At 39.7% G+C, this 27,921-nt stretch overlaps 4 protein-coding genes across 7 annotated transcripts in view; 2 read left to right on the top strand and 2 right to left on the bottom strand.

Moving 5' to 3' along the window:
* Positions 1–33: 33 nt before the first annotated feature.
* LOC108116206 (glucose dehydrogenase [FAD, quinone]) lies at positions 34–14,025 on the bottom strand. Of its 4 annotated transcripts, none has more exons than XM_017227988.2 (4): positions 13,685–14,025; positions 5,332–5,508; positions 5,145–5,265; positions 34–2,294 (listed from the first exon to the last, which is right to left on the bottom strand). In XM_017227988.2, the coding sequence occupies exons 2-4, from the start codon at positions 5,497–5,499 to the stop codon at positions 706–708; spliced, it is 1,878 nt and encodes a 625-aa protein (XP_017083477.1). In that variant the 5' UTR covers positions 5,500–5,508; positions 13,685–14,025; the 3' UTR covers positions 34–705. The 4 variants fall into 4 exon arrangements, with proteins under 4 accessions (XP_017083477.1, XP_017083475.1, XP_017083476.1 ...); XM_017227986.2 differs by lacking the exon at positions 13,685–14,025 and adding an exon at positions 9,890–10,125; XM_017227987.2 differs by lacking the exon at positions 13,685–14,025 and adding an exon at positions 10,017–10,087.
* A 353-nt stretch (positions 14,026–14,378) lies between these two features.
* Positions 14,379–19,524, top strand: LOC108116232 (synaptotagmin-4). The gene is made up of 5 exons (XM_017228022.2): positions 14,379–14,524; positions 15,132–15,233; positions 16,067–17,256; positions 17,708–17,782; positions 17,849–19,524. Exons 2-5 carry the CDS (start codon positions 15,191–15,193, stop codon positions 17,966–17,968), a joined length of 1,428 nt encoding a protein of 475 aa, XP_017083511.1. The 5' UTR covers positions 14,379–14,524; positions 15,132–15,190; the 3' UTR covers positions 17,969–19,524.
* LOC108116220 (modular serine protease) lies at positions 19,137–22,458 on the top strand. Its single transcript, XM_041819417.1, is given in 6 exon segments — positions 19,137–19,173; positions 20,173–20,482; positions 20,883–21,542; positions 21,648–21,714; positions 21,716–21,870; positions 21,904–22,458. Coding segments are annotated over 6 exon segments (1,569 nt in total). The 3' UTR covers positions 22,244–22,458.
* A 209-nt stretch (positions 22,459–22,667) lies between these two features.
* The window catches only part of LOC108115046 (zinc finger protein rotund), a 40,624-nt gene continuing 35,370 nt past the window's right edge, over positions 22,668–27,921 (bottom strand). Inside the window, 3 exon segments of the mRNA XM_041819425.1 lie at positions 22,668–23,756; positions 23,759–24,019; positions 24,721–25,741. Coding sequence (XP_041675359.1) covers positions 23,704–23,756; positions 23,759–24,019; positions 24,721–25,741 — 1,335 coding nt within the window. The 3' untranslated portion in view covers positions 22,668–23,703.

Below are 27,921 nucleotides of genomic sequence, written 5' to 3' on the forward strand. Positions count from 1 at the left end.
AAATGTTGTCAAATTCACGAGATCGTTTGATAGTTAAACTAAATTGTTGCACTTTAATCGAACAATAAATACATGCAATATACGCGTATACAGAAATATAGGACAACATTCATCCAATAAATTGCTAAATGAACGTTAATCGAAATTTACATTGTCAATGGGTCACAAGAGTTATATAGTTAAAATATAGTTGTTTAGAACGGACACGCAAAATTGACATCAATTACGTGGTATAAGTGTATTTTTTAATTGGCCAACTTAATGGTCAATATTACAAAGCGAACGTTAAACAAAATCTATATAGCCGAACTTCTCTAACTCGAAGTGTATTAACAATTTTGAAGCTTTCAATAAAATAGATAAAATGAAAAGTTTTAATTAAATTTAAAACGTAAAAAAATATCAAACCGAACATAAATTTTATTATTTTTTATTGGCTTTTAATTGATTTTGATGTAGTTAAAAGTTAAGTTAAAGAAGTTCGACTGCATATTCAGTGGGTCACAGTAGTTAACTTATAGAGAACATTAATGGAGCTCGCGCAACGCGGTGTGCCTAGAGTGAGAAACCTTCGGATGGGATTGGATCGGATTAAATTAGATTATACCAAGATAGTACATAGAATGGATTAGTTTTCGATTTAAGAGGCCTTAAGTGTAATTTCGCTTAAAATTTTAATCGCAGTAATTTTTGCTTGGATTCTGATTAAATTACTCTATGCAACGTCCACGTCGCATCCACGCGTCAGACCTTGGCGCCCCAGGCCCTCTTCAGCAGGTAGGCGCCCTTTTCGGCGATCATCACGGCAGGAGCGTGGGTATTACCAGAGGTGACCTGCGGCATTATACTGGTGTCCATGACGCGGAGTCCACGAATGCCATGGACCCTTAATTCGTGGTTGACGACGGCCATTGGATCGCTGCTGGGACCCATTTTGCAGGAGCCCGCCTGGTGATTTTCCGGACCCGTGTTCTGCCTAATAGCGCACTCCCAGTAGGCATCACTGCCAAAGGTGAGCTTCTCGCATCCTTTGACCACCGTCTTGTCCATTCGCATGCCATACTGTCTCATCGGCGATGTCTGGGATATGCGAATAGCGAACTTGACACCCTCCACTAAGGTCTTCACATCCCGTTCGTCGGTCAAGTAATTGGCCACAATACGCGGCGCCTCTAGAGGATCTGCGGAGCGTAGTCCAATGAATCCTCGAGATCGGGGATTCAAAACAGCCGGGAAGATCTGTATGGCCCGGGAGTTATTGGAGAGCAATTCGCCAACCTGTCCTGTACGAGCACAATTGGCCAGATATCCACCAAAGTAAATCTGGAGATCTGGAAGATCCGGACTATCGGCCCATCGTGTGGCTATTTTTCCTGTCACATCCGAGACGCCAGTGCCAGACATGAGACCATCTCGGAACAACAAGTACTCCATAGCTGTAGCCCAGTTCAATGGTGATGTATCCGCATCGTCAATGAAGAAGCTCGTAAAGAAGGCCACATGGTTGTGGAGGTTTTTGCCGACACCTGGAAGATGGTGCACGGTTCTCACATTCACCTGCGCCAGTTCATCCTTGGGACCCACACCACTCAACAGTAGGAGTTGAGGAGAGTTGACGGCTCCACCACTTACGACTACTTCCTTCTTCACCAGGATTTTTCGCGTGCTGCCAAATTGGTCGCTAACTTCCACACCCAAGACATTCTTGGTGTGGGGATGGATGAGGATCTTGGTTGCCGTGGTGTTCAGCAGAATATGCAGGTTGTTACGCATGCGAGCCGGTCGCAGGAAAGCCCTAGCTGAGCTATACCTGATGCCATTACGGGCAGTCATCTGAGCAATCATGAAACCGGTGGAGTTCTTTCCATTGAGATCGTGCACAGAGAAACCCATTTCCTCGGCGGCCTTGAGAATGGCATAAGATAGAGGTGGATTGTACGGGAACTTGCCCACTGGCAACAGACCTCCCTTGGCATGATATTCCGTGCCGACTTCATCTAGGTTCAGGTTATCCTCTGACTTCTTAAAGAACGGCAGGACGTCGTCGTAGGACCATCCAGGATTTCCCTGGGCTGCCCAGTTGTCGTAGTCCTCGCGATTGCCGCGAACATACATCATGCCGTTCAGTACCGAGGTTCCACCTAGGACCTTGCCACGTGGCCAATAGCAGCGCTGCTCCATCGAGGACAGACAGGCCATTCGCTCCGGTTCCGTGGAGTATCGATAGTCGATGTCGCTGCCAATAAAGTTGAGGAACATGGAGGGAATCTGGGCACCTACAGGTTCATCGCCACCTAAAAAAAAAGCGAGACAAAGGAAGCATATTTTAGTTATATTTTAAACCTTTTAATATTTAATTTAATTTATACTATGGTATGCTGATCTCTAACTAAAAATCTTAATTAAAAACTGAACTCCATGGGTTATGATTAGTTATCATAAAAACTTATTCATTAGATTTCGTTTCATAATAATAATTCAGATATTTTTTATAACTTTATATAATTATTACCCAGTCGGAAGCTTTAAAATTTGCAAATCTTAAATGCTAAATTCCTACCGGGTTTGGTAATAGATATGCACCTTTGCAACCCCCACAAACCGAAAGATACTTCGAATAACTGGTCGTGAGTCTTGATTAATAGACCCTAACTGCCCATTAAGAAGCAGTACAAACAAACTTCGATTCAACCTTCAGCTCTTGGGTGGGCAGAAACCCATTTGGGTTTTGGGACATTTGAGGCACGCTTTTGCTTAACCCATGGCAATCCATTATAATTAGTATATTGGCTCAATCAGCGTTCTAGAATTTCCGCTGAGCCCACGACTCCAGCTTAATTAAATCGATTGAAATGGAATCTTTGATTGCTAACCATAGCGTGGGAGCGAAAGAAAAAAGCATTTACCGCAAAATCCTGAAGTAATAATTTAACTTGGAATTTTAACAAAAGGAAAATTAAACAAAATAGCCAAAATTAAGAAAGAGCCACAAATACTGGCTGTGATTCATTGAGTACAAGCGTTATATATGTTCCCGAAATTCTTCTTAATAACTTGTTCTGCGGCAACACTTAACATATGTCGGTGTCGGGCAAATAAAAACAAATGCGTTTCTTGGTGTTTACGCTACGGGATTAAAGAAAACAATTAACACCGGGAATACGCATTCTAATTAGCTTCGAATAAAGGCAAAAGCAAATAAACAGGCTGCAGTCTGAACGAACTCGAACATCTTCTCATAAATACTAACCTCATAACTCTGCCAAGAGCTTGAATGCTAAAAGTATTCGTATATTTCAAATTTGAAAACTAAATTATATTTTCAAGAATGTGTTTAGGTAATGTGATTAAATTTATATTAATTTAAGAAATACATTTTGAAACCAATGTCTTTTAAGTTAATTTACAGCTTGAAATTTACTTAAATTATTATTTCACCAAATGTGACCAATGATTTGCAGCATCATTAAGTAAATAATTTGTATATAGTTTTAAGTAACCGGGTTGAATCTCCGATTTAAAACACGTGCTTGGCGAAATGTTAAGCCATTACCCTGCGGCGAGGTCATTCCAGAGGTCAGTGTGCCAGGCACCGGGCTGACTTCTTCAATCAAAGAAACCTTTTAAACTTTTTTCCGGCATGCTTTTGGCATTGACTTGAATCTGACAAGTTGCATGTCTAATGTCAGGCCAGTTAGAATTAAGCTTAGCCAACGAAACAAAAGCCACTTTAGCTAGTAGCTATCGCTGTTCATATTCTGATATAGTCGTATAATAAGCCAGGTTATAATGGCCACGGCTAATTGCACTTCGGGCCCAAGCATCAGGCATTGTTGTATAATTAACGCCGACGCATTGACGACAACTTCGAATGTGTTTCCCTTTCGCGTTTTTCGGCCCGTAATTAGTGTAATTAGTGACGAGGCGTAAAAAGTGTCGCTATAAACAATTACTTTGCGCAAAAAAAATGGGAAAACTTAGGGAAAACACACAAAGTAAGCCAAGCCGATCCGAGAATGCTGATGGGGCAGTTTTAATGAAGCCATTAGAACGCTTTCCCACGCCTGAAGATAGCTTAAGTGATTTTCCAGGCACTTTGCTGACTTATTAAGACATTAGCGATGGAGTTATGATTAATGACGGTTTTTAGGTCAAGAAAAAAATGGGAGATACTACTTAACATGCGGCTTATATTGGTCTTAAGAATAAATAAAATAATTTTTTTTTTTAAAAAAAAACAGCTGATGCAAAATTTGAAATAAGTAATTATAACTATAAGACACAGTTATCTTAAGTTATTTATTTCACTTGGCAATTTAAATATATTTGGTATGTGAACTCAGAGTTCCTAACTGATACTTGGCATTATATAAACTCATAAGAAAGTGAATGAACTGCGATGAATATTGACACAGATAAGCAGAATGAAGTCCCATTGTGCCAGATATTTTATTTTATATACTTTATATTGATCAATTTAAATATATTTAGTATGTGAACTCAGGTCTAATTCATATTTGCAATTACTTTAACTGGGCCGTAAACTTACAAGTTAACTCATAACTCGTGCCACACAGCGTATGTACGATAAAATAAAAATTATGCAGTGCTAAAAAGCCTCTTAAGCTGAGTTTGCCGCATGTTTGCGTTTAATTAAGGCAAAGTGAATGCACTGCATTGAATATCGACACCGATAAGTAGAATTCAATACCACCACACACACACACTCACAGAGATTCGCGATGATTCGTTATTCATTCATAAAATGGCCTGTGAGGAACAACAACAATTATTGAATGCAAAAAAACCAAGTCAAGCGAAACGAAATGGAACACCTTTTCAGCTCGAAGCGAAGCTAAATCCTCTGTAGAGAGAAGATATTTGCATGGCATGAGATTGCCTTCGGGCTGAGGTGGCAGCTCGTTTAGTTTACATAATGCTCGTGGCAGTTGTGGTTGCTTCTTTGCCGCAAAACTCTTGCCCAAGTGGCACGTTAGTGTTGCTGCCATTGTTGCAGTTGTTGCTGCTGTTAAGCTTCAATTACTTCTAAACAAATGCCACATAACGCGCCTTTAATTGCCCGTGAGCAACGTGATTTTATGTTGCTAGAAATGTATACATGTTGCTGGGGCAACTTCCCTTACCGGCTTCGATCAATAACACCTTCCATTGGGGCACCTCGGAGAGTCGAGAGGCCACCACAGAGCCCGCTGAGCCACCGCCAATGACAATGAAATCGTACTCATAGTCCGGCTCCGATCGAAACTGTAATAATATATAATAATATAGTTTTGAGCTTTGGTTAGCCACTTTTTGGGGCCATTAACTTACCCGTGAACTGGCCCGACCACAGGGATCCTCAAGATCACACTGAGAGCGGATAAATACCTCCAGGAGGCCCATGAAAAGCATGAAGGCACTGCCACCACATGTCGAGGCGAGGGTGGGTCCAGTGGGCACGCTCACCAAGCAATCGCAGGCAGAGTGGCTGGCGGACATGGTGATGGACTGCAATAAGAGGGATTAGTTTAAGAAGTTAGTAAAAAATTATTTTTTTGATGAACCATAAAAAAATATAACTACCAATAAACTTAACTTAACTTAAACTACAACATAAAAATATATTGGATAATAATTACACTTATTTGTTGGTAGCTTAAACATCTATTAAGTCAATAATATCCATTAAGTCAATCTACGTTTGTGTTCTAAGTCTTTTGTTTTCCTTACAACTTAACCCCCGTTTTTAGTCAGCAAACTATGAACTATCGATAAATGAGTTGGCTTACAAAAAGCTCTTTAATATATTTAATAATTTAATCTGAAAATAATTTTTCAATCTGTATATAATGGCTTAAATTGTTTATTTGCTTGTTTAATTTTTTAATTTCCAGTTGATTAAACGCCAAGCCATGGGGCAAAGTCATAAAATTTTGAAAACCACAACTTGAACTTCTGTTTAACCTTGCCGACTAAGACAAAGACTAAAAGTTATCAAAGTAATGCTCCAGCAGCAGTACTGTAATTAATAAGAGTACCCACCGAAACAATGGGCGTCGTCGTCTGTCCCAATGCACACCAAAAAGCGGCAAAGTAACAGAAAAAAAGTAAAACACAAAAGACCAAATGAAATTGAAATCAAAAAATACACTTTTTATATCTTGGCCATTTGGCAAACAAATGGAAACTGCCGCCAGCATTGGCAATTACCGAAAGGCCAAAACCAGACAGCCAGACGGACAGAAGTCATAGCTCATCATCCGAGCTTGGCTTTTGTTAAGTTGGCTGATACTTTGGCTGCTTCTGCTGCATAGTTTCACATGACCTTAGCCCCGAGCCCGGCCAAAAATGTCTGGTTGGCCACTCTTTTCTTTCCTATTTGAAATTTCGAAATTGCCGCTTGCTCTGTGCCTAAAACAGAAGCAATGAGCCTGCCTGGGATTACGGTAGCCAACGACGGTTGAGTAATGTGCAATATAATTATGTCATTTGTTCGTCTCGTTGGTGGTCGATTGCTCGATTATTGACCGCCGGCTGAACGGATTGACTCCAAAGCCAATCTGAATGTAGTGAAACGTGATCCGTTCTTAGCTCCTTTTATGTGTTGCAAATATCTTAACTGTTTGCCTCCAACACTGGTCTTCACACTCCCTTTTTGGGTGATTAATTAGCGTCCAAAAAAGAAATTAGCAACCGAATTCAAACCGATCCCTGAAATCAGTGCATTTTTGGAAGATGCTGACAACGCTTTTGACCTCAATTAACTCGAACAGCTTGAAGCAATCAAATTGCAATTTGTATCCATCCAAAAACAGAAAACCAAAAAAGCGAAAAAACAAAAAGAGAATCACCTAAGCGGAGATCGAGAAGATCATGCAATTGCTACAGTTCGTCTGTTTTTGGGTGCCACAATGGAGTTCGCATCTGACATTTGGAACACGATTTTTCATTCATTTCAATTGCATTTTGGTGTCTTTCGCTTTTAAAGTTGAAGGATGCCACGAAAGTGAATCGGAGCTGTGGCACAGCCGAAGCAGAAATAAAAACAAAAACATTCGGAGAACATACGCAACTCACGCGAGCGTGGAAAATCGAAAAGAGAGGCAGTTGACCTCGCAGCCAGTTTTCCAGCAGGCTCCGAAATAGCCAGGTAACCTGGCTAAGTTGCAACAGGCGAACTTCAAACGCCAAGAAAAACGCGTGCAAAAGTCGTGCAGCAGAAAATCAAAAAATCAAAAGTTGTTCGGATCAAGTTTTGCGTTGCGAATCGCTTTTTGGTCCACTTCTGCGTGGCGTTTAATGGTAATTTGTGGGAAAATCCTAGGGATACGAGTTTGGGACTACCACAATTTGTAAGATAATTTACTTATGTGAATTATTTATAACAAGAAAGTAAGCAGTTAGTTACAGAATTAAGTCAATAGTAAAATAAAAAATTTATAGTTTAATAAAATCTAGAAAATAGTAAAGCGTTTCTGCTACTCAAAATCTAACAACACTTTCTCTCTTCACAAAAAAGTTGCTTAATACTTGTAAGTACGATGACAAAGACTATAAAACTTTCATTCATAAAGTCAGAGATTACAGCCCCAATGACCTGATAAACCACAGTGACATAATTTTGTACAAAATCATTAGTTGGCTTGTTGTTTAATGGTGAGAATATGATGAAAATTACTTAATAAGACAACGACAATTTTTCTTGTTATCATCTGATTATTCACACTTCCTGCGTAAATAATCTGGCAAGATTATCAATAGAGCTGCCATAATTATGACTTGTTTTTTATTTACAACTTTATCGGATGTAAGGCATGCTGCACAATATCTTGGGCACTGAGGCGGACCGAGTGTCGATTAAAACCAACTCGAGTTGCAGTTGTCTTCTTGTGGTTTTTTGCTGTACTCGCACGATAGCTTCATTGATATTGCTTGGCATTGTCTTCATTGCTGCGTTTGAAGGTTTCTTTGAGCTGTCAGTCAGCCAGTCAATCAGTCACTTAGTCAGTCAGTCAGTCAGTCAGCCAGTCAATCAGGCAGCCCCAGTCAGTGTGAACAATACCGCAGATAGAGGCTTGGTTTTTGGGCCTTGTTATACAGTTATCTCGCTGCTGCTTCTGCCATTTGTTTAGGCTTGGTTTTTTCGGGTGCTTATTAATGTGGGAACTGTGCATTTATTAGAATAATAATCATAAAGTAATGCAATTTATGCGTGCCACTACAAAGACGCCAGATATAGCCATGTGAGTTCGGGTGAATTGTGTAAGGTCCACCTTTGGATGGGGTGGGATCTGATCTGGTCTTTGTCAGAAGCTTCGAGAATGGGCATTTAACTTAACTAATAGGCTATTTTATATTCTTTAAAAAAGATTTAAATTGTATGTCAAACAGTTTAGCAAAAATGTATATTTAGGAAACTTTTAAATAACATTTTTCGACTTTACGGTTTTTCGGAAGTGAAAACATATAAACATTTTTCCATATTTTTTTGCTAAATGATTTTTGTAATCTTTATGATCGCATATTAAATAAACTCAACTAAGTGACTAAAATGTCTCAAAGCTTTTAAAGAATGTCATTAGTCGTATTAACCACTTCATCAAATTACACCTTGAAAGCCAATAAGCCATTTGAGAAATTTTCAAAAATTTCACATCGATTTTAAGTTAATTTGAGTCGCCAATTTCCAACTTCCCTGGCTTGTAAAAAAAACCAGCATGATAAGCGACTAAAAACTATAACAAATTTAATGCTCAACACATTGCGGCAAATTGGAGTCATTAATTTGGCCAATGGACCTCCAACTTCGAATGGGAACGGGTTTGCTATGATTTCGCGGTTTCGGTTTAACTTCTTTGCTCGAAATAAAACAAAAATAACGGTAAACGCGCTAAAGAGATGGCAAACTAAAAACAAAATAAAAAAAAAACGGATAAAATAAAAACGAACCATAAAGTTTTTCACGTTCGGGCGTCAAATTGACAAGCGGCACCAAGCTGGCAAGGTGTATGAATAATTTAAAGAAAAGCCCGGTAAACGCAAAAATCAAACATACAGTTGAAATAGATTTGGTAAAAAAGTTAATAAATAAAACTGGCTAGGAACGGAATGGTGGAGAGGTGAAGGGAGGGGGGATCTGGCCAAGAGCGAGGCCATAAATTAACACTGAGGATAACGAGCCGGCAAAAGCAAACATTGGCCTCCCGGCATCCCCCATCGATATTACGCAGCCATCTCCGGGAGGTTTTGGCCATTAGAAATCGGCCAAGAAATCAACGAGTGTGGCAAAGTAAAGCAACTGGAACTGTAGCTAAAGCTGGAAACTGCTGCAACCTGCAACCTGCAACCTGCCACTGCAATGGCAACTGGCTGCTAGCAACTGGCGGCTTGCAACAGACAATCGCATTCGTATTCGCAGCGAAACTGGAGGAAACTGCCGCGCAATATCTGGCCAACTTGGCCAATGTCTGACACAAAGTTGCCGGTCTCATGGCTCTTTGGCCATCTCTTGACTTCCTATTTTCACTTTCATTCGTCATGCGCGTGGCACCACTTTGCTCTTTTCTTGCCACTTATTTCGATACCCTAGCTAGGGTCAATCTAAGTTAATCTACAGGATGATCAATGTTTTCGAAGACATTATCAGTTATCTAAACTATTTCTTACTTTTTCTTAAAATTTTTATAAGACTTTTGGCTTTTAGAATTTTCTTTCTTCTTAGCTTTTTTAATTAATGAAAAAAGTAAGAAATATGGGTTTTAAAACTAATGTTTTGTAATAAAAATATGTGTAAAGAAAGCAAAACAAATTAATGGTTTAGATTTTCAACTTAAATTTTTGCTTTAGTACCTGATAATTACAGTTTTGCTATTCGAACATTTTTATTTACCTTACTTAAGTATTTTTAAGAATTCCTATCATTAAGAAAGCCCAGTTAGGGTATCTTAAAAGTCGATTTTACTTATTTAAAATTGCAATTGTTTTTTATTCACTTGTTTCTTGTTACTTTTGCGTACTTCACGTTGGATTTCTTTGCCTTCGCCTCAGTCAGTTGTCAACGCGGCATCAACAATGTGCGAATGTTTTGTGTGAGAATTCGCTGCATTCGATGCTATTTTTGTTGGCAGCTTGTGATGCCCCATCACGTAATTGTTAAATGTTAGTAGGCAATATTTAGTTAATGCACTTCTGCTGAAGCCGGTCAAGGCTAACGGTTTGCCGTTCATTCGCTATGAATACAGATTCCAGGAACTTGTTGGATAACTAACTACTTAAAGATTCTTTTATGGCTAGCAGTTCCCTTTAGAGAATTAAGCAGCTTGTATATTGGTTGCTAAGCCTCTCGACAGAATTGATTACGATCGATAGGGACTTGGCGAAAAACAATAAAATCGCAACTCGTTTACATCTGCATGATGGATAATTGCACTTTTATTTGTTTGCTGTTGCTATTATTATTTCCAGAGAATTGCCCAGTATAATTTATTGAGATGGCATTGACCGGCACGACTGACAATGGATTTTTCCACCAGAAACCGAAACGGAAATACCAAACAAAAACCTATAAATTTCCCATTTTTCTTCAAAGTTTGGTGGAAAGTTGAACAAAAAAAAAAGCAGAAGAGATTTACATAATTTATTTAAATTTTGTGTTTTTTTTTGGCTTGGTCTGACTTTGGCTGTTGTTGCACGAACGAAACGTGATTGAATATTTACAACATTTTTTTTGCATTTCGCTGGGCAAAATGTTGCAGCAACTGCATGTAATACCCTTGGCGTTGCCAATTACGTGGCACTCGTACTGTACGTACTCGTACAATTAGGCTTCGAGTGAAATTCTGCAATTGCGCGGCGCATCATTCCGGCGCGATTGTCAAAGACCCCAGATGAGAGTTGGCCGGGCCAAGACTCTTGATTGATCGCTGGTTACGTGCTGGATAAGGCAAAAAGCAGCAGCCACATCAACATCTATTCGGTGGCCCCAGAGGCGGATGCAAAAAAAAAAAAAAAAACAGAAAAAATAAAAATATAAGGTGGCCAGCCAGCTTCGGTGGCTACGAACAACATCGTTTCAGGAGCTGCCTGTCAACTGGGTTGCCATTTCATGAGTTCGGCTCTGTGGCCCGCAGACAGTAACAACACTTTTAGTTTCATTGCTAAATGAGTGAATTTGTTAACAGGGTTGTGCTGTAATTGATGTTTTGCCGGGATTTCTCACGCTTGTCGCTAGGATAAGATTTTCTGATCCGCCCAGGGGCCTAGCGAATGTCGATAATGAGCTGATGACCGGGTTAAGTAATCCCCCAAAAAGAGATGAATCTGTATTATTACTTGGCCATTATAACAGATCACAAAGCTATGAAAGTGGAAAATTTCGCAAATTCATGAATGTCCCAAGGGATGCTACAAAGTTTTAAAAAGAAATACCTTGTTTCTTCCATAAAAAGATTGTTAGAAAATTAGATGAATAGATAATAAAAGTATATAGTGTATATAGTTTTAAAAAAGTATTAAGAGATATCAATTCAATAGATACATTTCTTCTAGTGTATATTCAATCATTTTACACAATATGCTAATATTCCGCTACTCAGGAAACTTCCCCGAAAAGCATTCAAAAATTTGTCCCATTTTGAGATTTATGTCGGCTCACGTTTGTGGCTGATCTGTCTTCTAAAGCCTGACCTGGCAATGTGCCATAACGAATTGTAAACAAATAAAGCCAAGCCCGAGCCCATTTAAATGGCAAAAGGCAGAGTCTTCAGAAAAGGGGGGCCACATGGTGCAGATACATTGAATGCCCGGAATGAATGGACGAATGCCAAAATGCCCGAAAAGGGAGCAGACCAAACAATCGCCTGGCGAACAACAAACAACAAAAGTCAATCGATGTCTTTGGAGAGGAGTAACAACAATGGCCAAGCAACAGGCTTTGGCCAACTTTAAAACTTTAAACTGTTTTTCGAATTTTCTCTCACTTTGCGTTTTTTTGTGGGCCCACCAAAATGTTGGCAGCAGATAAAGCTGCGCGACAGCACGCTCCCAAAACATGGAGACATACAAATTTTTATCTGCCGCTGACATTTGAACATGACTTTAAAAAATCTTCAAGACTTGTGTGTGTTTGCACTTTTTTTTTGTGTGTGTCTGCTGGGGTCTTTGAAGTTTTTTTTTTGGCCAACAACTACAGAAAAGAAAGCTAAGCGTGGGTGTCATTCGGTCAAAGCACCCTGCTCCCTGTTCACTTGCCCCCAACCTCCCTCCACCCCAGTCAGCGATACCTATTATTTTTTGAGACTCGCCGGCCACCGTTTGCCCTCAATAAAATTTGATGGATCATCGCGGTCTTCTTTAATTTGCTCTTGCAATAAAAAGAAGTGCTGAAGAAAACAAGCGAAATTAAAGGCCTTAAATCGAACATCGATTCCGATATGCAAATCAAGAAATTATCTTGCCAGGCATTCGGCGGCTCGAACTCTTTTTTAATGGGTTCAGGCTTAAGTGTGTGAGCACGCTTAATTTGGAAATATCAGTAATTTGTTGAATTGCTTGGGAGAAATGTTGATGATGTTCGGATTTCAAGCTTCAAGCTTTTGGCGAATATTTGTCATAACTTTGAAATTTTTTGGAAATCACTTTTGGATGCCATATTTTTGCGGCCTCAATAAGATTTAATAAGATTACTTTAGTGATTAGATTGCAGAAGGGGGAAGTTTTATTTTATTAACAGATTTCACGGAAATTTTGCTTTTTTTTTTTAATATTTCGTTTTTTGCCATGACTTAAAAGTTACTTATTTTTGGGGAATTTAGTCTTTGCTATGACTAATCCGTTGAAATGTTAATTTTTTCAATGATTGTTATAAAATGGGAAGTTCTGTGATTATTGGGAATCACTTTTATGTTAACTAATACAAAGAGTAAATTCACACAAAATTTAAAGGTATTATCTTTGATTTTAAGAATATGAAATCTAATGATTTCCTATTCTTTGTGATAAACCAATCTGGAGCATAGGTATTTCCTTTCAATTCAAATCAAAAGACGAAATGTGCTAACCATAAATAAGACCAAGTAGTTTGTCTTTTACAACACCAACCGTTTCCGTTAAAACGAGATGGCGGCTAATAAGCAACCGAATTGAGGGAGAAACCGGGTTAATTTCCTATTACTGTAATGGACGTTTAATGAACTGGCATCGTAGTATAACACCTTAATGTGAGTATTTTTTAAGACGAAAAATACACTATGTAATTGAGTCCAACATCGAACATATTAGTGGTCAAATGGCAGACAATGGGTGACCGTTTTGATGTGTGTGGAAAAAGAAATATAAACCAGTCAGTGTCAGTGGTAACTTAAATTAGAAACGTGTCTAGAGCAAAAATCGTGAGGCATACATTGTTGGTGGACCAGAAAAACAAACGAATCGAATCGAAACGGAGCTATTGCAAAAAAAGTGCAGTACACTTTATCGCCGTGAGCCATCAGAAGACCAAACAAAGTTCCGTTTCTTGGTCTTATGACAATGGCAAATTTTCCAGCTGTCTTCAGGCCCCAAAAGCTGGCCAAAATCTGTTGAGCTTCCTCAATGCCAGAAACGGACATAACGGATTTTTTGATTGTGAAAAACCGAAAAAAAAATCCACAAAATAATAGAAATAAAAGCGATTGCATCAACTTACGATCGTTGAGTCCAGTGGTTTGGTGTCTGGTTTCCTTTTATGCTTTAAATATTGAATTAATTGTTTATTCCTTTTCGAAAATGCCTCGAGGAAAATTGCTCAATGGTCCGAAGAAGATATAAAAAAACTTGTGGTGCTATTAACTTATCAGCTTTTATTGAACACAACACACTAACGGCGGCCAACAATGGGTTTTAGTCACTGCCTTCTAGGGCTTTTTTTTTTAATTTTATTTGCTAGTTACCCTCTTGAGCACTGCACTGAAATGGGGTTTCTTCTGGTGGGTCTCCTTAACTTGTTTCAACTGCGCGCAGACGCAGAGCGTTACCGACTCAGTTTCTGGCCAAGAGGCGCGAGTCTTTTTAAACTGGCTAAAAGCTTGGACTTAACGAAAGGCAGCTTTAAGCTGGCCGAAAAGCTGGCGCTCTCTGAAACGTGGCCTAAGCTTCCAGCTTTTGGGTGTTAGAAATGAGTAATTGGTCTAAATTTTAACGAAAGTTAATTTTACAGCAATTAGGATTCGTTTTATTTATTAATTTAAGGTTAACTATTCCTTTATTTTCCAGTGTTGTAAAATTTTTTAAAACCACCCTTGTTCTTGGCTAAGACGTCACAGGTTTCTTCAACCACCTCTACAAGCCAAACAGCCCACACAAAAAGCTGTTAACTTCGATCTGCGCCTGCGCAGGTTTAACGATTTCCAAGTCAAGCGAAGAAGCCACTGGCAAAATAAAGTCAATCGGCTGCTGAACTGCGTTGTTGAATTCATTTCCACAAATCGTGGTTATTGCAAGGTTTTTAATTAACGGAAATTAATTGTGAAGGTCTAGATACAAAAAAGTAAGAGCCTTAAACATTCAAAAACTGTAATCTAAGCTGGGAAATTGGCAAGTGAAAAATCTAAAGTACTAACAAGAAATATTACAAAGTAATAAAGCTCAGATGCTGCAAAAAAAAGAACAGTAAATAAAAAAATTGAAAGTGCTGTTTAAAGAGTTAATTTTAGATAAATTATACTAAGAAATTTGAGATAGTAAAAGAAAAACACTGTTGTTTTTCCATTGGACTTGGCCTCTGGAAGTGGAAAAACCTGCCAACTCCGTGTGCGTGTGTGCGGGGGCTGTGATGATTCATGCGACCCCAGACGAGCACCCTCAGCTCATGTGTATGTGTGACTCTCCCGCGCTCTTTCCCTAGAAAGTGTGCTTGTGTGTGTAAATGTGTCCTCAAGTAATGCAAATAACAACAAAAGCAAACCGTCAGCATAACCTGAGCAGAACACGGGCAGCAGCTGCCCACGGAAAAAAGCCTCTAGCATACATTTGTGCGCAAAATCGATGTACGAAATTTTTCACGTGCCACCGAAAGTTGCAAACAACAACTAAAGACACCCAGCAAAACTTTTCCTCCTCACTTACAAATTGTGACTAATTGTTATTCCACACAGCTACAAGGAACATCGCGAGTGGGAACGTGCTGAGAGCGGCGAAGCCAAATCCATTAAAAATGGCTGAAGAGTATATACCAGATGTCAGCGTCATGGACACCAGTAAGTAACATATTGCAGCGCCAAATGTGACTTTTGTGGCTGATCTGTCCAATTTGCTCATTACGAACTTGCCCCAAGTGTTGCCGAAAAGTTTTTTCCAAACTTTTTCCTTGCCAATGAATAATTAATTCGGGTCTTTGTGACGGGGTATATGATTCGTTTTGATTGGGGTTTCGTTTGACATTTTTATGGTTACTCAAACTTTATGTGGGCTTATTATGTGGGATGTACATAAGTCTTAACGTAATAAGCGATTTGTCAGGGTTCTAGTGGGTTACATTTAATAACAAGACAAGTTTACCAACAACTCACAGCTGTTGGCGGAGAGTCGTCACTCCTTCTTTATCCACTTTGATGACTAATCGCAGTTGAGTTTTTTGTTAGGTTTTACTCATGAATAGTGAAAACTGGCAGACGGCATCGTTCTCTTTTCTAATTTAGTATTTATTATATATTTTATGTATTATTAAAAGTTACCTTTTACCTTTGACCTTTTTTAAAGTCCCTCAAGTTTTAAAAACTATTACTAAGCATTTTAAAGATGAAAGTTGTAAAATACTCCTGTGAGTTAAAAAAGTTAGAGCTGTTAAAATACAATTTTTGTTGTAGACGATAAATTTGAATCAGTTTTTATTTATTTATATTCTGGCAACTTAATATTACCTCCGAACGGAAGTTTATTTAAAAGTTTAATATTAAATCAATTATTTTGGTAGAAATAAGATCACTTTATGGACTTACAAGGACTTAAAGAAACTATTTTAGTAAATAAGCAAAATCTATTAGTATACTAAAAATACATTCTCTAACCAAATTCCAATTGTCCCTTCCAGTTGTGCCCGCCATCCTGGGACTGACTGCTGCTGCTGTTCTCTCGTCGGTGGCCTGCATCTGCGCCCGGCAGATGCGCCTCCGTAACAAGAAGCAGAGCCAGCACGATGCCTCGTTCCCCTTCCAGCCGACCCGGCGACCGACCGCCGTTCGATCGCCCAGCGGCCAGCCGCCGCACTACTTGAAGAAGTCCCCCTCGCCGACGGGTGGCAAGCAGATGGGTCTTCTGTCGCCGATGCAGGATCAGTCCACCTCCCCGATCGCCCAGCCGAATGTGAAGTACAGCGATGAGGACGATGGCCCACCCCAGCATGCGGAACAGCAGAATGGCAATCAATTGACCGTAGTGGATGGCAACGGATTAAAGCACTCGCTTCACAACAGCCTCCATCATTCGCCGGTGGAGACAATCGCTAATGGAAGTGTGACCATTACCTTGGACGACCAGGTTCTGACCAACGGAGGAAAGGAGCTGACCGTGACTGATCAGTATGGAAAACTGGGTACCATCTACTTCAAGCTGCGCTATTTGGCCGAACGGAATGCCCTGATGGTCTCCATCATTCGGTGCCGCGGATTGCCCAGCAAGGGAGGCTCGGGAGGAACAGGAGACATCCCCACTGGCATGAACGGACGCACTCAGGCGGCCACGGATCCGTATGTGAAGCTCCAACTGCTGCCGGACAAGCAGCACAAGGTCAAGACCCGTGTGGTTAGGAACACCCGGAACCCGGTTTACGACGAGGACTTCACCTTCTACGGCCTGAACATGAACGACCTCCAGAACATGTCGTTGCACTTCGTCATCCTCAGCTTCGATCGGTATTCGCGCGACGATGTTATTGGCGAGGTGGTTTGCCCATTGACCTCCATCGAGATCGGTGATATTTCTAAGGAGGCTCTGTCTATTAGCAAGGAGATCCAGCCAAGGAGTTTGAAGATTCGTGCCCAGGGCCGGGGTGAACTGCTCATTTCTCTTTGCTGGCAACCAGCTGCCGGTCGTCTTACTGTCGTCCTGCTTAAGGCCCGAAATTTGCCTCGAATGGATGTCACTGGTCTGGCTGATCCGTATGTTAAGATCTATCTCCTTTATAATGGCCAACGCATCGCCAAGAAGAAAACGCACGTGAAGAAGCGCACTCTGAGTCCCGTTTTCAATGAGAGCTTCGCCTTCGATATTCCCGCCGCCGAGGTTAGTAATAATATTTTAACTTATGTAAGATGTTCTGAGTTGTATTTCTCAAAGTTTTTTCATACTACTTATTATCCAGGCACCAACTCTGCTGGAAAACTTAATTTAGTAAACAAAAACTAAAAATGCTTAAAGGCATTAATAAGTTATTTCTAAAATTGATTTCATAGAATTAGCTTTGGCTTTATATAAACGAGGGTTATACCTCTTTTGGAAACAGTTTTTGATCTATGAAAACTAAAAAGACAGCTTTCATTTAGGACAGAAATTTAAAGATTCTTCTGGTGTTTTTTATTATCTGCGAGTTACAAATTCTCTACACTGAAGTCAAATAATCACTTCACATTTATACATATAAAATTATTCAAGAAAACTAGAAATCATATCACTGCCACCTTCATAACTACAAACATGCAAATAACAAAGAAAACTTCTCTAATATAAATTGCAGGGCACTGGCGCCAGTCTTGAGGGTGTGTCTTTGGAGCTGATGCTGCTCGACTGGGATCGCGTGACCAAGAATGAGGTAAGTTAAATTGGATGACCTAATGCTAATAAGCTGATGATTGTACGTTTGACATTTTTTCCGCAGGTCATTGGTCGGTTGGAGCTGGGCGGACCGAACTCGAGCAGCACAGCCTTGAACCACTGGAACGAGGTGTGCAACTCGCCACGCCGCCAGATCGCCGAGTGGCACAAGCTGAATGAGTAGGGAAGGGGGAGGAACCACCTGGGCGCTGGCGCCCCTTAATGAGAAGGAAAGAAGCAGGAAAAGGCATCTAAAAGCGAGAGTCTTGCGGTTCATCAGCATGAGCTCGTTGCCACTTTGAATTTATGTCTTATTTAAGATATATTTTTATAATTTTTTTAATGATTCTTTTTTACTTTTTATTAAGTTATGAGTTCTTGAAGATCACTAACGATTTTTGCTTTAAGTTTAAAGCAACATTTGTGCGAGATATATGGCAGCTTAAGCCACAAGCAGAGAAAAATATTTAACAAACAACCACTAACTAAATTAAATGTATTAGAAAATGTTTAGGACCCTAAAAATGCATGTAACTGTAAGATAATTCAGAAAAATCTTAATATAAACAAGTTGGCGAATGTGAAAATGTAATGAAGCTGAAAAAAATCACAAATTTCTTATATAGACACCGATTTTGTTGCTGTATAGAACTTTTCTTCAACGCTTTATGTAACTTATATCTAAATATGATTTTCATATCAAACGATTATAGTCCCATTTAATATGCCCACCATGAAGTTGATTTCCGAAGAAAACGATGAACATTATTAACCTTGCATATGTATAAAAATATTTATGATGATACCTAACTCTTAAGCATAATGTCTGTGTAAAATTTGAGTTTTATTGTTTAGAAAGAGTTTTGTTTAATTGTAAAGTATTAAACTATACCATGGATTTAAATGGATACCAAAACACCAACGCTGCACACTCCGAAAGCTGTTGAAGTGTGTCCAGATGGAAGCGACGTAAACCAATGCTTACTGCTTAACACTTTATACGTACTCTTAAAAAATAACTAAAACTACAAATAAAACTAAACCAAATTGAATCTAGAGAGAACACGCAGCAGAATGCTTAGCACCAAGAAGCTACAAAACCACACACAAAAATCGATCGAAAAAGTCAGAAAAACATTGATTCGGAGAAGAAATCAAACACAATACAATAATGTAAGCAGCATAGTACATGTAGGAATCAAATACCAATACTCTAGAGTATAACCACTCACGAATAGCTCAAACCGAACGCAATAAGCACTCCAAGGTGGATCTAGCGGCACTACTTATAAATCGAACAGATAATGGATAATGGATAATAAAACCGATGAAAGCATAGCTTCAATATACCAATGACACCGAGTCATTATCCACTTACTGATACTGAGTGTACTGAATACAATTATAAACTATAACAGATCTATATGGACATCAGCCCGCTTCTACGTATATTTTGTAAACTGAATGTTAGAGCATTAAACTTCATTGATAATTACATACATACATAAAACCATACATAAGGATATATACAAGCATACAAATACAACTTCAATTCGTGTCCAATCAAAACTTCAATTCGTCTAATGGAAAAACAATAATTACCAATACAGCATATGCGATGAGTTTTTGCAAAGGAACCCAAATTATATGAGATGTGTATAATTCTACATTATATGTAATAGTAATTGTAAGCTACATCAAATGGTTAATTTCAGTAATAAAACGTATTATATAAAACAATATGATGTGTGCATTTTAATCTGAGTCTTATCTGGCTCTCTGCTACTTATATATGATATAGTATTTATTCGATTCTTTACTTGAGTTCAATATTTAATGCAGTGATAAGAGGTGTTTCCTTTCATTTGCTTTCAGTGCAAGAACAGCTCTCCTCGGGAAAAGTTAAACACATTCCGGTTCTGAAAACGATTTATTCCTACTTAAAGTTTCGATAAAGTAATCAGATCGTCTTAGTCATGAATCGTGATAGATCGGTATTTTAATTTTTCGTTTTTTTTGTTATTAACATGTATTCTAGGTAAGGAATCTTCTTTGTTTCTTCTTCTTAATACGGAGGTTATCTCTTAGTATAACTTTTCGCAATCGTTAAACCTTGTTAATTTTCTTAACAAAAAAGTATAATAATTATCAGTCAAACAAGGGGAATAGCCTTATATGTTGAGACCCGTAAATAAATATTATTCATAAATAAGTTATCAGAAAAAAACTTTTAAATATTTTTCATTACTTCTGAAGAACTTCCAGCTTGAACTTTACTTGATATACAAAATCAAACAACTGAAAAGTGACTTTCAGACCTTCAGATCTTATGTTCAATATCAAGTAATCTAAATCTTGTCTTCATATATTATGACACCGTAATTCTAGATTCGACTTTTGCCTTAAACTGTACCACTAAAAACAATAAGACTCTTCAGGATAGTCAGATATGTGACGGAGTGGTCGACTGCCAGGCTGAGAAAGATTCTAATCAGCTAGATGAGAAGTTTGAGTTGTGTTTTAAAAAAGTCTGTGAAGGCGAGAACTTCTTTCGCTGCACCTATGGAGGATGTCTGAATGGAACTTTGAAGTGCGATGGAAAGATCGATTGTTGGGATGGAAGTGATGAGAATAAGTTCTTGTGCTTGGAAGATGCAAATCTGCTGAATGAGTACGAAGACCTCAAAGGGGATTGCGTGTAAGTTGGCCGTTTTACAATCACCAATTTAATTAATTATAACTCAAACCGTTTTTAATTTATACATATTTATAGATAGATTTTCACATGTGTCAAAAATGTTTTCTTGTTTTCAAGACCTATTTTTCTTTTCTGATCCCTGAAGTCTATATATACTTTGTACCTTATATGAGGTAACTTGATGTTACTTTGTGATTTATATTAATATTTATTTCATGAAATCGGCTAGGGTCTTAAAACTCTTCTCGTGTTACTGTTGATTTTAAAAATACTTACTTAAAGTACTTACCAGAATTAGATTTACCCAATCTAAATTTTATTTTTATGAAAAAAATACATACATACATACAAACATACATTATACATGGGCATATTTAATGGTCATTCTAACCGTTTTCAGAGATGAGGAGCTGTTCGATTGCAAGGGATCGTGCCTTAACTGGAGTCAGGTGTGCGATGGACAGGCTGATTGCAAGGACGGCAGCGATGAGGATGGGACACTTTGTGCGGCCTTCGAGTGTCCGCCGCCGTCGTTCAGATGTCTCTATGGAGCCTGCGTTAGCCCGAATGCATTGTGTAATCATATTCCCGATTGCGTTGATGGATCCGATGAAATGGCCGAGATTTGCCTGACCGAAAAGCCAGGTCACTCAGTTGATAATCAAATCGCCACCTGGAAAGTGAGGCACTGCAAGCTAGACGACCCATCCAAATCTCTTGTGGTTGAGAACTATGTAGGTGGCACCACATTCCAGCGGAATGCCAATGTGCCTGACAAGACCGTAGTCCATCTAAGTTGCCTCAATGGACATGGTCTTATTGGCCAGGAAAAGAACATTTGCGATGGCGACAAGTGGCGATATCCGTTGGCCAAGTGTGTTCCCCAGTGCAAGCACACTGGCAGTATAATCCACACAAGCCAGTGCATCCTGGATGGTCACCTAATCGATTGTGATCAGCCGGAGCTGCCAATGGGCACTCAAATGGTGGTCAGATGCTCCTCAGACTATAAGCAAACAGGCGATGATGGCCTGCAGTTTTGCCACGGTAACGGAAGCTGGGTAATCCCAAAAGTGCTGCCATCTTGTGAGCCCATCTGTGGCGAGTGGCAATTAAAGGATGCCCAATCGAATTCTTCTCCTCCTTGGTTGGTAAACGTCTTCATGCGTGGTCACAAGCCAGAGTTTACGGTAGTCTGCAAGGCTACCATCTTGTCACCATACGTCGTGATTAACCAATAATCTCTGTTTCCAAAAAGTGTCTATTAAGAGTGTGGCGTCTACAGAACCGGTGCTCTATACAGTGGCCGAGGGTGGAAGGTACAATAATACCTTTCGGCCCCACGAGCCTCATCCCTACAAACTGCACAATGTTTCCTATATTCACATGTTGAGGTTCGGATTTGTTTTTTAAAAACTGTTACTCCAATTGAAGTCCAATTTTCAAACCAAATTTCCTTGCAGTGTATCGGATGGAATGCTCGAAGGTTCTTTGTCCCTGATCCATTTGATACAGCCCCTGGAGTTTGGTGTGAAGCTTAGGCCTGTCTGCCTGACCGAGGATGTGACCTCCGATTGGGTTACCAAAGGGGATTTCAATGGCACCTATATAGGGGATGCCACCATAGATGATTCAAGGATATCAGGACGATACGAGCTGAAGGAAGTAATTGGGAATGCCTATGAGAAGTACCACATCAGTGCCTTTATGAAGGCCATCCAAAATGACATTGCTGAGACACAGGCGAAGGGGAACATTTAATTCACTTTATTACGGGTTGAGTTTTGTGGTTAATCGGAAATCAATTTACATCAACTGAGAGGAACACACATCTACTATTGACAATTATATAAGTATGTATGTATATTCAGCTGGATATCCGATCGGGAACTATATCTTAGCCATTCAAATCGTACTGTAATCTGCTGTAATCGTTAGACGGTAAAACAAATAATCATTTAGCTCAGCTATCTGAATACCCAAATGTTTCTATTTAATATGTGTGTATTTGTGTGATGGTGTGTGGCTCAGAGTTCAGAGTTCAGAGTTCATTTTGCTATTCACTTAACGGTAGGTATTTTGTATTGTGTTCCATTTTCGGTTTTTGTCTTTACATTGAGATTGCATTCTGGAGTTAAACACTAGCTATGGGTTAGTTTAAATTTAATTTAAGTTTACTTTTAGATTTAGATTAAAATTAGAATTACTTTATTTAATAATACATTACATTTGATGTTGTCATACTCGTAATTACGTTTAGGTTTAGTTTCTGCCATTTAGTACGAAATTTTTATAGGACACATTCAGTTTTTGCTTAGTAACTGCGGTAAAAACGCTCTTTAAAATGTTTGATTTTTCACTTTTTTTTCGCCATCTGGTTCGTTAATTTTGATCACTTCAGTCTTTCCAAAAAGTAATACAACATCTCTCTATGGTTTTGTTTTTCGTTTTTGTTTTTTGTTTTTTTTTTGTTTTTGCAACTGCCAACATATACTTAGAAAAGGTTCTTTCAAAATAGTTTTCAATCTATCGCATAGTTTCATCTATAGTCGTAAACACGTTTGATTTCTTGAATTCTTGTAGCTTTTTGTGTTTTGTTTCTCGAGAAGATTCCCCCAGAAATGTCTGTATTGAATACGATACACCTAAACAAATATATATATATATATGAAGATTTGTATTTTAATGTAAATTACGTTTTGCCGGTTTTAGTTCCTTTAGGTTGATGTATATCTATGTACATGCATCGGCGTAGTTTGCAGCTTTCAACTTCTGCCCTTTCTGCGATTCAAGACTGCGAGATCCTTTTGTGCATCGAAAACAAATTCATTTTCATATTTACAGGCGTTAGATAGACGAGGTCTAGGAAATCAAAACACTTGATAGGGAAACTTTTGCTGGACAGAATATTAGTAGACTTGTAGAACGCAGGCTTACTCGCCAGTTAATCGCGATTCTGGTGTTCGTGTTCCAAGACATCGTATAAACATAGGTTCTGGACGGTGTTGGTCAAATTAGAGTACGTATCGTTGGCCATTTACAGTTTGCTTATCGAGTGCCCGAGGACACCCTTAACTTAACCGAAATAAGATCTACCAAAATTACAAACTGTCCGTTACGGGCTACGACTAACTACAAATTAATACTGTACAGGAATGCACGCCTCGTCTCTGCTTGGAGAAATAAATGGATGAACTAGCAACTTAGAAGTAGGCCCCTAGCTATCCCTTGTCTTTCCCAGGACCCACACTAACGCCCAGCAGATGTTCCCCGCCATCAGACCCGCCGGCTGGTGGGCATAGTTCCGGATCTGGTGCAGCGAGATCAGCTGGTTGGGGAACGCGTTGGCGTTGTTCTGGTTGACGTTCTTGTTCGGAAAGCTGATGGCATCATAGAGATAGGGCCGCTGGGCCATTGGGTGGTGGCTCAGAGAGTTCAAGTGCGGCGGCATCGAGTTTATCGGCGTGAAGGCCGAGTTGCTGGTGGTTTTCGTTATGGATGCGGCATCGTAGGGACCCACGGCACTGGGAGTCGAAACTGTTGAGGAAAATTAAAAGTAATCGGGAATAGAATTAAAACGTATTCTGTCTTTAACATTTCCTATAATTTTTCTTCATCGTTTGAACGGTAATATTTGGTGTAGTCCACTAGCTTATATATATTTTTTAATTTATAGCAAAATCCTTTTTTATTAATCCGTTTTCTAAGCCGATTTAGAAATACTTTTAATTTTCGCAGGTCAGTGTGTTCTTATGTTAATTATAAGATTTTATGGAAGCGATAGTAAAAGGTAGATTCGATATACGTGCATGGGACTTAGACCCAAGTTTTGCCTATTATTTCTCTTATTTTGCAATCTTTTAAATGCCAGATTTCATTTGCCAGATACAAATGTTCCTCGATTATTCCTTTCTAAGTCTTACAGTATATAAAATAAAAGGTTTTATTAAGGAGTTGATAGCTTTAACACTGATAAACAAGGTCATAGGGAAATGGACATGAGTCGGATCAATGCTGATCAAGAACGTATGTATTTTTTAGCTTCAGATAATATATTCTTTACTGCGTTTTAAAACTTTTTAATAAAATTATTATAACCCGAACAAAAACGGAAAATAGATTAAAAGCCCTAAAAAACATTTCATGCTAAGATCCTTTAAATTTTACTTAAAAATAGTTTTATTTTACTTTTTAAAAAATATTTCTTAAGATTTTTCTCCCAAAACAATTAGTCTTACCTATATCCTCCCTGACGGGATCGGGCATGCGATGATGGGGCTGCAGCTCCGGTCCGTGGCCGTTGCTCTGGGCCCCATTAGGCGCCGTCGGCTGTGCGTAGTGGGCCTCCATGCTGTGCTGCGGGGGAGGTTGCTGTTGCGGATGGTGGTGTTGCTGTTGTTGTTGTTGCTGCTGTTGCTGCTGGGGCGGGACATGTTGCTGCGGAGGGACTCCATGCTGCGGATGGTGGTGATGCGCTTGCTGCTGTTGCTGCTGCTGTTGTTGTTGCTGCTGCTGTTGTTGCTGCTGGTGCATCACCTCCATGGCATTGGCTGCAGCGGCTGAGTCCGGACTTACCTTCGGCCAATAGCCATTGTCGCTGGGGGCAATCGAGACAGGAGGCAGGCCGAGATTGTTGCGCTGATGCTGGGTGGGATTGGGCGGTGGCGGCGGACCATTGGCTGCGTTTCCCGATCCGCCAGCGGCAGCAGCGGCCGCCGCTGCAATTGCCGCCGCACTGCCCGGCGCAATCGGAGGCCTCTTGTCCGTCCGCTCTGCGTGCTTCTGCATGTGCTTGGTCAGGTATGTCTCCTGGGTGTACGACTTGCCGCAGTACTGGCAGATGTGCGTCTTCAGGTGCTTCGACTCCTTGTGCTTCGGGATGTGCTCCAGAAGCGAGGGCTCGTCCGAGAAACACTTGTAGCAGGAGTTGCACTTGAACGGCTTGTCCGTCTGGTGGCATCGCGAGTGCGACTGTAGATTGGAGAGCTGCGAGAAGGCCTTCTGGCAGCCGGGATGCCGGCACTTGTACGGCTTATCGCCCGTATGCGTCCGGATGTGCTGCTGCAGGTGCGAGAGCTGCGTGAATTTCCTCTGGCAGATCTCACAGCGATACGGCTTGATGCCCAGGTGGATCCTCGTGTGCTGCGACAGATACGAGGAGTTGGCGAACGCCTTCGAGCACTGGGTGCACTTGTAGGGCTTAGCCTCTCGCATATGGATCTGCGTGTGCAGCTGCAGATCTGCCTTTGAGCTGAAGATCTGAGAATGGAAAATTGGATATTGAGGAATGGCATAAACATATATATATATATATGGTGTGAATTGGCTTCTGGTGGGACTGTCTGCAAGGATTGCAGCTCGCTCTTTAAACTTCATTTAAAAAAACAGTATCTAGACATTTTTCGTATTTTTAAATTAATAATCTTCAATATTCTATATTGAGTTTACTAATAAATTTTGTTTGTTGGATTAATTTTTTTTATTATATTGAATGCTATTAGATTGAAGTAATCAAAAAGCCTTTGGAAAACAGCAAAGCGCATTTGATATTTTCTTTTCGGTTATCTTCTTTTTAGGGTCGTCCAAATGTTTTTACTAAAACACTCACCCACGATTTGACTTTTTGTAAAATTTTGAATGTTTGAATGTTTTTAAAGATTTTTAATTATATTTCGTGTTTAGTACCATCAAAAGTAAGGAGGTTAAGAGATAAAATTTGTACATAGTTTAGCCCTCTTGAAATATTTTTATCCACATTCCTATTAGCAATCAAAAGTCTCTACGATGTGGGTTGGAATTTAACTGATGATATTTACAATTAGTTAACTTTTGTTAATAAAAATGCAATTTTTCAATAAATATGACTAATACTTAAAAATGGCTCAAATGTGTGTCGAAAAAAAGCTAGACGACGAATAAAACTTAAAAATGTAACAAAATATTTCTATTTTCCTTACAGGCAGACATAAGTTTAAAAAATATATAAGAAATGTATTTCCATTCCTTCCTTTTATATATTTTTTTAAGGATTTTCTTAATTACGCCTTTCATTTTCGAATAAATATTTTTATTAACCCTATTTCCATCATAATTATTTATTATCTCCTATTTTAGCGCCTTATTATGTACAACTTTTACAATCGCAAACATCTTTTGACCCATAACTTAGCGAAAAAAGATTTAACTTGACCCCTTAAACCGAATTGTAAAATTTCATAAACATTGTTTAAAAGTCCCTTCGTCACCTTGGTGTCCTTTACGTCCAGCTGGGTCATGTGGTGCGGCGAGCTGGTGGAGGATGAGATGCCATTCCCCGATCCCGCAGCCGTGGTCACGCCACCCACAACAGTTGCTCCTGCGGAGGCATTCTGCGGATTCCTTTCGTTCAGCGTGGCATTCTGCATCCGGATGCCGCCGTTGTCCACGCTGTTGCTGGTCACTATGATGTGCTGGTTGGGGTTGGGATAGATGCGGGACTTGCGGCCCCGTGTTGATCCAGTGGGAGCTGTTCCCGCGGTGGTGCTGCTCCCACTGCTGCTGCTGACCACCGCATCATTTACGTGCTTCTGACTACTGGCCACCGATCCACTGACTGCCGAAGAGGCCACACTGCTCTCCAGATTAGTGATACTTGGCTTTGGTTCTGGAACCAGCTGATACTGATGTTGCTGCTGCTGCTGCTGAAGTTGCTGCTGCTGCTGTTGCTGCTGCTGCTGCTGCGGTGGCTGAGTTTGCTGATGGGGCTGCTGGCTGTAGCTGAGAACCGAGTTTCTGAGATCAGCGGTGTTGGAGAAAACACTCAGTGGACCCAGAGCCACCCGTTCGTTGAGGCTGTTCCGCAGGTGATCGATGGACCGATGGACGGCATGGGAGTAATCCCCTCCAGCTGGCGGAATCTCCCCGATTAGTGGTGAATTATGATGGTAATCGAGGCCACCGCCTATCGGCCGATACTCGATAAGCCGGCCTTCCATTTGGCTGCTTATTAAATCTATTTTGGTTTAATTTTAGTTCACTGGTCTAAGCACAATTCTTGATCCAACTTGGATTTGCAGGTATCTTAGGGATTTCACTTTCACTTCGTTTTGTTTTAGTTTTTATCTATTAAGTTGAGGAGATTTTTATAGACTGCTATTTAGTTGTTTATTAATTGTTTAATTTTCTATTGAGAAATACGAGCAGAAAGATATTCGTATTAACCGATATTTAAAAATTTCTACAATATATTTTTATTGACACCTATGGCTTGACGACTCCCCATTGGGGGAACCAGAAAACGAAAAATAAGAAATTGTGAAGTTGCGGGGATTTTAAATATGTGTTTTTTATGAACATGTGGATAGAAAAAAGATAAAAAATAAATAAAAATGAAAATCTATCCCGACTACTGCCTCTTCTGTTTCAAAACACTCCCTCTTAACATTCCATCATCTTAGCTT

This window comes from Drosophila eugracilis, unplaced genomic scaffold (genome assembly GCF_018153835.1).
Source record: "Drosophila eugracilis isolate 14026-0451.02 unplaced genomic scaffold, ASM1815383v1 contig_722, whole genome shotgun sequence".
Taxonomy (NCBI): Eukaryota; Metazoa; Arthropoda; class Insecta; order Diptera; family Drosophilidae; genus Drosophila; species Drosophila eugracilis.

Coding starts and splice junctions, on each gene's coding strand:
- LOC108116206 (XM_017227989.2), bottom strand. CDS start 5,499: ATGTCCGCCAGCCACTCTGCCTGCGATTGCTTGGTGAGCGTGCCCACT. Junction 5,266..5,331: donor GTGGTCGGGCCAGTTCACGG/GTAAGTTAATGG, acceptor ATATTATTACAG/TTTCGATCGGAGCCGGACTA. Junction 2,295..5,144: donor GGTGTTATTGATCGAAGCCG/GTAAGGGAAGTT, acceptor CTTTTTTTTTAG/GTGGCGATGAACCTGTAGGT.
- LOC108116232 (XM_017228022.2), top strand. CDS start 15,191: ATGGCTGAAGAGTATATACCAGATGTCAGCGTCATGGACACCA. Junction 17,257..17,707: donor TCGATATTCCCGCCGCCGAG/GTTAGTAATAAT, acceptor TATAAATTGCAG/GGCACTGGCGCCAGTCTTGA. Junction 17,783..17,848: donor ATCGCGTGACCAAGAATGAG/GTAAGTTAAATT, acceptor TTTTTTCCGCAG/GTCATTGGTCGGTTGGAGCT.